Raw genomic sequence first — 12635 nt, forward strand, 5'->3', positions numbered from 1 at the left:
GCACTGACAGCAGCTTCTAAGTGGCTTTTATTTACCTGAGGCCAAATTCCTTAAATCTCCACCCCAGCCAAATTGTCCCACATCCCAGTCCAGCAGCTAGGGACAAACTGCCTCCGGATTGTACTTCTGGCTGCTTGATTTGGCTAACTTAAAAACCCTACTTGTCTAACCTTCCTCTGCTAAGACTTTTCAGAGGCAGCCTCTCAGACTAACACCAGCTTCCATCTTACGATCTTCACCAGACAAGTATTAATATGACACTGGGTATTAATATTCTCTGGTGAGTTTTCTACACACCCTTCATCAACTCCTTTTATTACCACTCCTCTGCTGACCAATGTCAACTGTGTTCCTCACCATCAGTTAACTCCCAACTGAGTAGGGCATCCAGCCAGTCTGCTGTCACCCAGACCTATTAGACTGAATCTGCCTGTTCCAGATAATAAATTGCCAAAGTGAAGGTCTCTTTCTCCACTCCGAATTTTTCACCAAGCAGTTATGGCCAGTGGTATAGTAGGCCTCAGACATGGACAAACACACAGGTCACATACTATTTTTTCCTTCAAACGTGAACATAAACAGACATTTATATAACATTTCCCTACAAGGCTTTATGCTTTTTCAGGTTAATTGCATAAAGCGATGTTCCTGTAGTTTTAAGTATTGAATTTGGCATGGGGGAATTCAGATTCAAATCCTTGGAAAGTTGTGAAACTCGTTGCTATTTTTTTGCATAATCTACCTTGCAGGGTTATGGTGGGACTAAAATACCATGTGGAAAATAAGGAACTAACAATTAAAATACCATATGTCAAAGCTTCTCAAAGAACATTTGCCGTTCATGACTTTTGCAGTCCAATTTACTGTTAATATATTCTACGCTAGTCTCTGCCCTCTTAATGGTTTGTTGTGTGAAAACAGAAGGATCAGGCTTCTTGCTTTGAATATGAGCGATTTTTCATCTTTGTTTCAAAGTGGAGGTGAACCTACTTTTTAATAAGAATGTTAATCTTGTAGGGGAAGTGTAAATGAGATCTTCAGAATTACTGCTGCTGCTGTACCTCCCTGCTCAGGTGTGCTGGCTTGCCCCCCCCCCCCAATTGAGCGGGCTGGTGCGTGCATCCTTGAAAATTGGGGGGCCCCTCGGCCCCTCTTAGATGGCACCCCCTGCCCCTCCCCCAAGTAGTTCAGGGTGGCATGCATAGTTGCCCCCTGCCCCTATCCTTGCATCAGCCCTGAGCCTTATGCCTGATTGAAGATTTGGACTTGCATCTCTTCAGTTTTAATACTCTAACCGCTAATCTGTATTGGCTCAAGTAGAGTCCTGGGTCAGTTTGCACATAAGGCTAAGCCAAACCTAGAGCCACTTCCCTCTTTGCTGCTGTCCTGCAACCCATTATAGTCAAACCTGAGCTTATGCTTTGCTTTGCTCCAGAGATATCATGAGCTGTAGCCAAGGTTTGTTCTATGACATACTGCTCCTAGTTTGTCTGCAAAATGCAAACCACACGCATGGGTGCAGACACAGCAGTAAGCCAAATTGTGGCTTAACTGGTTAGCACAACAGTAGCAGGACCAGGTGAGGAGCAAAGTGGCTGCAGTGTTTAGCATGAATACCGTCACACTTACCTGTTCATGTTAAGCCATGGTTAGGCTTAGCATTGCATGCAAACTCAGCCTATTCCTGAAGTAAATACCTTTTTGTATATGTATCCTTGTCTCACAAAATGTAACTTTGCTAGCACTCTGGAATGGGGGAAACTATCACTTCTGTTTATAGAACATAATGTAATTGCTGTTCATTGGTTTCTTCTAGTGCCTTTCCCGTGATGCCGGTGGAAATCTTAGCATTCAGTTCCTTGGCACAGTGGTGAGTACTAATATCTGCTCTCTCTCTCTCTGTGTGTGTTTGTATGTGGACTTTTTGTAATCAGTTTTATGCTTGTGAAGTGCTTAGAACCCAACTTGGCAATTCAGCAGCATATAAATTAAGAAATAACAGCAACACTAGGTTATTTTGAACCACCATGAGACCTGTGGGTATAGTGCAGTATAATAATAATAATAATAATAATAATAATAATAATAATAATATGCATTTCTGAGCCAATTAATGTTTTAACTATCTCTAAGCAGTGTACACTATGCACAGTATAAAAACAATATCCATTATAACAAAAATCCAACCTAAATTCAACCTTGTCATTCTGTCAATAAAATATTACATTTAATGCTACACACAAAAAAAATTACATTTAATGCTACACACACAGAAACACACACACACACACACACACACACACACACACACACACACTGCGTGTTGGGCTTCTCTAACACAGCCCAACTGTTTATGCAGCTTGTTTGTTTTGAAACTGGAACCAACATGCTCAAAACATTATATCTGCAGAGTTGTATATAACATGCAAATGTATGTAACGAAATCCTGAAGGATGCTTTTGTGGAAAATCAACTTTGGAAAGAGGAAGTTCAGAGCCAGAGTTGAGGAGGATCCGCTTTAGTGGGGTTTGAAGTTCAAGGAAAGAAAATATTAGATTATATTAAGAAACCTGTTAAAGAGGATGAAACTTGATATGTGGGAACTTTAAAATGCAGTTGTTTGTAATTACATTTATAAATATTGAGGATGGGTGAGTGGGAAGTCATTAGTTTTTTAAACAGGATTATAATTATTTAGTATTAAGATGTCATTTTGAATCTTGAAACCAAATAAAATATTAATATCAAAGCTTTAGGCTTTACTCACCTGCTGCCCTCCTCAAGGAAATCTTGAAGGTTGTTTGATGGGGAACATCTGGAATTATGCTGGAAGAAAATCAACTTTAGGGCAGATTCAGAGGGAAAGCAGCATGCAGGGAAAATATTAATCTCCCCTTTCCTTTTTCTCTGCACCCACATGATTGATTGTTGCTAAACTAACCATACACTTGTAAGTGTATATGTGCAACACAACTTTGTTGTATACACATTACAAAAACATACAAGTGCAGCTGCACATAATAAAACGAGTTTGCACTATAATACTGTCAAAGTGCAGAAGCAAATATTCACATAGAGTCGAGAATACTTGGAAATGCTCTGTTCACAGCACAAATTTGCAAGTTGTTCAGAATTGTGTGTGCATTGATCATGACATATTTATCTTGTTAAGGATTACGTAAAACACATAGTAGTCAGGTCTTCTTCTGGACTGCTGGGCATGCATAGTCGCACACTACCCTTATCCTTGCATCAGCCCTGAGCCTTATGCCTGATTGGAGATTTGGACTTGCATCTGTTCAGTTTTAGTCCTCTTCTGGACTACTGGGCCCTGGTAATTTGTACTAGCTTCCCCCCACCCTCGTTGGCCCTGCAGCTATTCTCTAGTTGTAGCCATCAGATGATGGCTCACATATTCACACATTCATATATAGTTCTGCCCAAAGACAGATTGGTTGGGAAGGAATTAAAAACATATCGTATGTTTTTAAAACTGTTGCTCTCTGCCATACTTAGGCGTGTGGTATAATTTGAACCTTTCCAGACGGTGGAGGAGAAATGAATACCCCTGCCTCTTTTAAACAGGATTGTCACCACTGCAGCTTGACTTGTAGAAGAATATTCCTTTATATGGTTCTGAAGCTTAACCAGGGAGCTTAATGAAACAAAATAAAAATGAAATAGATAAACCTAATTTAAATCTCACAAAGTACATTTTAAATTAAGTTTTTATTGATAATAAATATACTTCATTTCTCATTATTCTTTTAAGCTTCAGTGATATCAGTAAAATAAACATGTTTTTACAAAGCTTTAGCATGAAGAATGCTATTAATATGACCCTTGGCACACCACCACAATTAGATTTCAAAGCAAGCATTTAAGATGTAACAGCGATTAATGACAACCATCGAAAACAATTTTGAACTCCATCAGTTTAACTCAGGAGGGTAAACTTAATATGATAATTTATCTAGTTGAATTGTATCAGCTTAGCAGGAAAGTATGCAAATGTGTGACCCTTACCTAGCATCTAAATGGCTGCTGTGCTGGTAAATTTATCAGTTCCATTAATGAACTTTGGGGAACTTTGGAATTTTCAGCATTTGTACCCTTGGAGGCTGAAAACCAAACCTGATCTCATACTGGGACCATTCTGGTCTGCATATTTCCATAATATGCTGCTGCTACTAATATGACAGCAAGACGCAAATAACTGTTTCTAATAATATCAGATGGAGTTGTAGAGGACAGCATTTTAATGTAGTAAAAGACCTCCCTGTGGGGTTGTTATTGCCACTATAGAACAGCAGTTACACAGTTGCAACAATAGTCTCTTAATTGATTCGTTTAATTAGCAAAAGATGAAGCTTGTGCTGCATCGTCATCTGAGATCATGGGGGATGATACACAAAGACTGTTTTTGACACACGGTTCTGTACGCTTACCATGTATAGTGAATGAAAAGTTCCTAGCCCAATAGAGCAGTTGCTTTAAGATGTGCATAAGACCGTACAAAGTGTTCACCCTGGATAAATTGTCATTAAGACTATTAGACATCTTCAAAATCCTTGATAGAAATTCCAAATGGATCTGGTATTTATCTTAAATATGCAAATCTAAGATCTGTAGGGTTTGTGGATTATTTTGAAGCATCAGCACATTTAGCAGTTCTCTTGATCTGGTCTTGGACAAATAAGGTCAGATTAATAAAACTGGCCATCTGCCTTGTGACTCTGTTCTAGTCGCATTGCTTCCTTCTCCCCCCTCCTTTCCTCCCTCTGGATATGAAATGCGTTTGACCACATTGTCCAGTGTGTGGCATGGGCCTACTCAGAGATTGCTTTTGTACTTGGGTTTCCCTAGGGGCTCCTTATGAAGTTAGTGATATATGATGTTTGCAACTGTAAAAGGAAGTCGATTTTGGCATGTAGAAAATATATGCAACTTTCATATTACTCCGCTTTTATTGTTTAAGATTGAAGCCCTTATTTTTAGGATAGACCAATGTTGCTAAATGCACACTACCCTCAAATTATACCTGGTTCTGTTTTTATTTTTTAAATTTTTGCGAAGTGCCACTAATTATTCCTATTGCATCTGAAATGCCATTTTATTTTGGGAGACATTTTATTTCAATTTTTTTTCGGAAATGCTTTTACACATATGGTTGGAGTGTGGAATATTTTTTATTCTGGAAACTTAGCATTTGTAAAAATGTGATCTCTGTGGTTCGTTTCACCTGAACTGTGATGATGATAGGAAGGAGGATAGGTCAGACCCATCTCTTTGCTGAATACTGGTCAGTGAAATTAGTAAAATTGGGTGTAATAATTCATTCCGGAAGTAATGGAAAGGTGATTTCAGTAGTATTTTGACTATTTTTCTGAACCATGCAGTGCATAAATATTTCCCCCTCTGTTTGTGTTTGAAATGGCCCTAAGACCATTAGCTGAATGCCAATTAAGTTTACCAGTTCAGTACTATGGTGAAGGAAATTTCAAGAAACAGACCATACATAATTATGGTTGAAGGGAAGGAATGGTCACGTTTGCCCACTTATTTTCTAAGTAAATGAAGCAGCAGGCGGGGAATATTACAGAGCAGCAGATACTGAATTTCCTTTGCCATAGCAATGAAAGGGTAACTTTCATTAGCATTTAGCAAAGGCCAATTTATGAGGTTTTAATAGAGAGCCAAGAGGCAGTTAAAATATGTTAAGTAAATTAAAAATAAGATTATTCATCTCTTCAGCTTGGCCAAGTTTATCCTTGCCATTTTATATTTATTGAGTATCATGTAGCGCTATCCAGTGTGTCCCCCCCCCAAAGGAAGTAACAAAGCAGAGCTTTTGTGGTAGGTCTTGATTAGCATAGGAAATATCATGCACGTGTGGTCCATCTCCTGAATATCAGTCCAAAGCTCAGTAAACATTAGCATAGCAAATTGTAATGTGAGCAGCACATTCATACAGGTTCCTTCCTGTGTCTCTTGCTTATCTGGGGGGGGGGGGGGAGGCTAAGAAGCAGTAATGGGGATGTAACAAAGAAATTCAGTAATAACAAAGTTGGAATACAAGTAGTGCCCTAGAACTGGAGTATATAAGGACATTGTGCAGGAGCAAATTTCAGCAAAATTCTTAACCCCTTCTAGTGATTGTTCCTATATTATAACTTACGGTAAGTCCCTTTATGATACACACGAGGAGACAAAAATTGCTAGTAATACTTTAAACACCTCTGTTCAAAATGTGTGATCTCTGGGTGTTTTTTAAGCACTTACACATTTGGAGACAATGCAAGACAAAATATAAAGTGAATTTTGGTGTAAGTATTTATACGGATCGCGTTGACTAGTATTAAACAGAAGCACAGGAATATTGGATGATTCATTTTCTAAGCACTTCGAACTGTCAATCCTGAATTTAAGGACGGAATAGAATTACTGGTTCTTCTCTGAGAAGGGATGGAATAAAACTGCACACACTGTTCAGAATGAAGAGTTGTGACAGGCTGATACTTCTTAACCTGTCAAAATCCAGCTGGAAGGGGGTGGAAGCTGTAGAGAAGGTTAAGCACAGATTAGCATCAGACATGAGTGGATTCTGTTGTGTATGTATTTTATCGGCTTTTCCTAAAGAAATAAGGAACTGTAGAGCCAAGGGACTGATTAAATAGGATCCATATCCCAAATGTCAAGCATGTTTTCCCAAGTACCAATTTGGAATCTTGGCCTCCTTGACCCTTAGGGTCAGGTGATCTTCCAGTTGGGTGATAGTATAATTTCAGAAAATAAATGAAGAGATGCCTGCCAGGCTCCCAGCCTCTCCCACATACAGGTGAAACTCAGAAAATTAGAATATCGTGGAAAAGTTCATTTATTTCAGTAGCTCAACCTAAAAGGTGAAACTAATAAATGAGATAGACTCATGACATGTAAAGTGAGATATGTCAAGCCTTTATTTGTTGTAATTGTGATGATCATGGCGTACAGCTGATGAAAACCCCAAATTAACAATATCAGAAAATTAGAATATTAAATGAAATCAGCACAACAAGGACTGCAAATAGAGCAATATTGGACCTCTGAGAAATAGAAGCATGCATATGTACTCAGTGCTTGGTTTGGGCCCCTTTTGCTTCAATTACTGCCTCAATGTGGCGTGGCATGGATGCTATCAGCCTCTGGCACTGCTGAGGTGTTATGGAAGACCAGGATGCTTCAATAGCAGCCTTCAGCTCTTCTGCATTGCTTGGTCTTGTGTCTTTCATCTTTCTCTTGGCAATGCCCCATAGATTCTCAATGGGGTTCAGGTCAGGCGAGTTTCCTGGCCAATCAAGCACAGTAATCCCATGGGCATTGAACCAGGTTTTGGTACTTTTGGCAGTGTGGGCAGGTGCCAAAGTCCTGCTGGAAAATGAAGTCAACATCCCCATAAAGCTCATCTGCAGAAGGAAGCATGAAGTGCTCCAAAATCTCCTGGTAGACAGCTGTGTTGACCCTGGACTTAATGAAGCACAGTGGACCAACACCAGCTGATGACATAGCTCCCCAAATCTCTTTTCTGATGAGAGCAGCTTTTACATCTCATTTGGAAACCAAGAACACAGAGTCTGTAGGAAGAATGGGGAGCCACACAATGCCAGATGCTTGAAGTTCAGTGTGAAGTTTCCACAGTCTGTGTTGATTTGGGGAGCCACCCCCCTTTATGTGACCCCCTTTTTTAATTAGTCTCTGTGCACACAGGTTCTCTGTGTGACTATTAAAAAAGAACATTGTTACTGTCACTTTACTATGTCATTAGCTTACAAAAAAGTCTACTCTTTAATATTTTCATTAGCCTAACAACACAATCTTATACATGCTTACTCAGAAGTAGGTTCCACTGTGTTCAGTGTAGTAGTATAATAGAGAAAAGTCCATAATTGCCTTTCCTGTTACCTTACTGCAGAAGTTTTATTCTAATTTTATTTTTCTCTGGACATGCTTGTGTGTTGACTATTCAAAGTTTACCAACATCCATGTGCATTTTCGGATACTGAGCGTTCGTGAAAACCATAATGGCCCTAAATAGAAATCCAAACAGCTTACTAAGAAAAAATCATTTGAAATTAAACCAGTGTAGAGTCATGTACATATACACTGGTACTACTACTTTTTCTCTCCCCCACCCCCCAAGAACTGCTGGTATATTTGTTCATGCACTTACACTGCTGTGCTTGCAAAAACCATTGAGCATGCAAGATTGTAAATCCGCTATGTCATCATTTAGAACATGGCTCATTCACATTAAAACCTATGATTTTGCAGGGGCAACAAACTGTTTCCGGCAACTTTTCTGGTGCAAGATGTTTCTTTGTAGTTACGAGAAGCAGTTGTCCATCATCCTCTCTTTGGATCTAAGTCACTATCTCCAAATGTTCTCCACCTCACACCTTGGGAATGTGTCCCCCACAAATGGTAATTTGCTGCCTTGACTTCTGGAGGTAGACATGGAAGGTCAAGCTCCTTTTTTGCAGCAGAGATTTTTCTCATACGTTTCATATCTTGGACTATCAAGGTCTAGATTTTTTCCATTCCCTTTATTTACGGATGGTAGTATTTTACACCCAACTTCTGTCAGTTGCTTTTCAGTGAAGTGTTATTTTTACCAAAGTCACCTATTTTTGTTTCTCAGAAGGAGATGGCATATTAACATTTTAATTTTTCCAAAAATGGGGCTAATTTTATTGCAATCACTTGAAGCATGAGCAAAGGGGAGAATTTTGCAACCCTGCTGCATTTTGAATACCATTAGTGTCATTTATTTTTCCATCCTGTGCTGCTGACTGCTTCACTAGGTTCCCTTTTCCATGGTGTAAAAGTAGGGCTTGTGTGCCTGTAGCATTAGCAGTGATTGTCACATGTCCACTTTCTGCTAATTGTGATGCTATTTGCATAATGAGTACAGCAGCAACTTCTTCAGCATAGATCTCAGTGTAACTGTTGTTTTTCAGGTATCTCCCAACTTTTCCTTGTGACATTACCATAGTGCCACTTAATGTAGGTTCCATGCTGACCGAGCATGTTTTTGTATGTTCCTTCCTTTTGTCCATGGAATAAGGTAGAGGAGTCCTACCTTATCAACAACACACATTGTTCCCTCAGGTGCAGTCCATGTACTTGTAGTCTGAGTACAATTGGCAGCCAAGACTTCTGGAGTTTTCTCTAGAGTGGACTTACCACTCTTCCTCATAAGCTGTGCTTCTGAATGAAGCAAGACTGGTGGCAACATCCACAACCCACACTATAAGGATTCTTTCAATCCCTACAGCTGTCTGTCTTTTGAGAAAACTAAGTGCGTTCTCTATGAGAGCAAGTGTGTGCTCACTGGTGAGTTTTATTTGCAGTGACAGCACCTTTCTTTGACATATGCACTGCATTATAAAGGGACCCCTGACCATTAGGTCCAGTTGTGGCCGACTCTGGGGTTGCGGCGCTCATCACACTTTATTGGCCGAGGGAGCCGGCATACAGCTTCCAGGTCATGTGGCCAGCATGAGTAAGCCACTTCTGGCGAACCAGAGCAGCGCACAGAAACGCCATTTACCTTCCCGCTGGAGTGGTACCTATTTATCTACTTGCACTTTGACGTGCTTTCGAACTGCTAGGTTGGCAGGAGCAGGGACCGAGCAACGGGAGCTCACCCCATCACAGGGATTCGAACCGCCGACCTTCGGATCGGCAAGTCCTAGGCTCTGTGGTTTAACCCACAGCGCCACCCGTGTCCCATTGCATATGCATTGCAATAGGTTGCTGCAATTTCTTCATTGTCACACTGTTGAGGGGGGGAGTGTACTAGTTGTCATGTAGTGTCTTCCCTATAACCTCTGCTTTTTCAACTTTCATCCTCTCTCCTCACTATTCATTATCCTGCCAGAGATATTTACCCAGCCTTTCTGGCTGGGGTCCAGGAATGGGGAGGAAGACGACAGTCAGTGATGCTTATTGTGAGGCTCTGTGGGTGTCTATGAGTGTACCTGTTGTCGGCTGTGAAGTGTAGGAAGGAGACGTATGTGCCTTTTGGAGCTAAGAAAGCTAATGCAGTCCTTCACCATCTCGTCACAAGAAGCATGGAACTGTGTATATTTGTGTCTTGCCTGCCAGGTTAGAATGTCTCAGTAGATTCAGTGGCAAAAGCTACTGTTTTCACCAGTGTGGGTGAACAGGATCAAAGTGCCAAGTTTATTTTGGGATTAATATTTCCAACCCATTACCTAGATTCTAGTTCACTACAGCAAGTGCTGAGTAATACAAGAGCAGCAAGTGTGTCATAAGTCTTGAAGAAAACGTAATGAGAGAATTCAAAGGAACTTAGTATTGGCAACTTGAGATTTCCACAGGAACATGACTAGATAATATTTATCCGCATCTAGAGTAAATGCTTTTTACTCTTAAGGAACACTAATAACAAACTGATTACAAAAGACCTTGGCTTGTATTCAACATAGCACTAAGGCTACAGTTCCATCAGCACAAGGATTTTTGTTGCAGGCTGGAACCATCTCCTCTCTTCTCTACACCCCCTAAATCTGTTCTGGGAGTTTCCTCAACCATCCAGACTGAATAGGGGGAACTGTGAGGAGCACATGTGGACGGAATTCCCATTGTGCCAAAGGGAATCCTCGGGTTGGCTTCCACTAGCAGAATGGGGTACTGGAATGCATCCCCTAAAGTTTAATGTTCCTCCTTTGCAATGCAAGTTTGTTATGGAATATAGTTTAAGTGATCTGCATTTGCTTCAAGACCCTTTTATCACTGAGATACTGCTGCAAAACAATGCAGGGATTGTTTGTTTTGCTTACTGCAGTTTTCTAATAATTGAATCTTCGAAGATTGGAGGATCAGGTACAATTGAAAGCAGCAGAATAGTGAAGGTCAGGTGGGGAAATGGGGTGCAGCCAGCACACATGACCCCCCCTCCGTAGTATTTGTCCTCATGTGTTCTAAGTAAAGGACCCCTGACCATTAGGTCCAGTCGTGACCAACTCTGGGGTTGCGGCGCTCATCTCGCTTTATTGGCCGAGAGAGCTGGCCTACAGCTTCCGGGTCATGTGGCCAGCATGACTAAGCCGCTTCTGGCGAACCAGAGCAGCGCACGGAAACGCCGCTTACCTTTCCACCGGAGCGGTACCTATTTATCTACTTGCACTTTGACGTGCTTTTGAACTGCTTGCTAGGTTGGCAGGAGCAGGGACCGAGTAACGGGAGCTCACCCCATTGTGGGGATTCGAACTGCCGACCTTCTGATTGGCAAGTCCTAGTCTCTGTGGTTTAACCCACAGTGCCACCCGCATCCCTCATGTGTTCTACTGAGTTGTAATTGTTAACCTCTGTGTTCATCAGCCAAATTACCCAGTAAAGGGAAGGATCACACTCAAGTTCCTTTCTATGCATGTAGGCGAAGTGAGGAAGTTAGAGGGAGACCGTAGGTTGTAGTGCTGGCCTGCATAGTTGAGACCCACAGAATGGAAAGCTGAGCAGCCACTGTGTAATGTGCAGATTGCCCAGTGCTGGACACCTTCAGAGTTATTGTAGGCTCATAGGCACCGCAAAACTAGCAGGGTTGGTGGCAGCCATGCACGGCTGATGGATAGTTTAACTCAGTGTATCAGAAATTGTACAGGTGCTTTTTAAGGAGGGTCTTCTATAATAAAAGCTACACATGCTTCTCACCGCAGATTTGAACTATGTAATGGTGTGCCATTTCCTACAATTTGGTTTGATGGACTTTTACACCGGATCACCGAGCTGCTGTTTAGCTTGGCAGATCTCATAGCCTTGTTAGCTGAACAAACAGGTAGTGGGAAAGCCAATATATTGTTTGTTTTGAGTTGGCGTGAAACCAGGAAAACATAGAAAAGCTGTATGGCATGGTTCCTGGACTAATTTTCTGATGTCACACAATTAGTGTTGCAGTTTCAGAGCTTTTCTATAGCCAATTACCTAGGGGGGTAGAATGTATTGTACGCTGCGCAAGAACGACACCTTTCAACTCCAACAAAACTGCAGGAGTTGATCAGCAATGTTAAATACCTGATTTTACACTTGTATGGAAATTGAACCAGTATGTTAATTTCTGTAGCTTTAAATACAGTAGAATGGACTCATTAGTAAGCTAAGGGCATTTCCCCCTTTCTTTAATTGCTCTTATTGCTCCCTGATTTTTTTTAAGGGCTCTGGAGCAAAATATTTGTGAATCTGTGCGTGCACACTCTGTTCTCATTTATGAAGTATTAAACTTGGAAGGGTTAGCTCAGAACTGTTTTTGTTTGACGAGGTGTGGAGAATTTCTCTTGTGATGTGTATAAAATTCTGAATTTCAAGCAATTTTTGGTTTAGAAGTGGTCCTCTTCCCTACCCCCCCCCCAAACTTCTTATTTTATAGTGAGTTAAGGGCTCCATAGCAGCTCAGGACTGACACAGATGGTAAACATTTTTACTGCAGAACACCAGCGGTGAGCAGCATATCACAGAGTTAGAGCTCTCAGCACTGTGCTTGCTCAGCTGTGCATAATCACGCTTGTTCCCTTCTCTCGGGTTTCTAGCCAACTCAGAGAAACTCAGCTAAGCGATTCAATCCAATCCTACCGACA

At 41.0% G+C, this 12635-nt stretch overlaps 1 protein-coding gene across 2 annotated transcripts in view; it reads left to right on the plus strand.

Moving 5' to 3' along the window:
• The window catches only part of PCCA (propionyl-CoA carboxylase subunit alpha), a 236867-nt gene that overhangs the window by 179824 nt on the left and 44408 nt on the right, over window positions 1–12635 (plus strand). For both annotated transcript variants that reach the window (XM_083735288.1, XM_083735287.1), the window contains exon 21: window positions 1817–1870. In XM_083735288.1, the coding sequence (XP_083591414.1) occupies window positions 1817–1870 (54 nt within the window). The remainder of the gene's footprint in view (window positions 1–1816; window positions 1871–12635) is intronic.

The sequence above is a fragment of the Podarcis gaigeae genome (genome assembly GCF_964106915.1).
Source record: "Podarcis gaigeae genome assembly, chromosome: 4".
In the NCBI taxonomy this organism is placed as follows: domain Eukaryota; kingdom Metazoa; phylum Chordata; class Lepidosauria; order Squamata; family Lacertidae; genus Podarcis; species Podarcis gaigeae.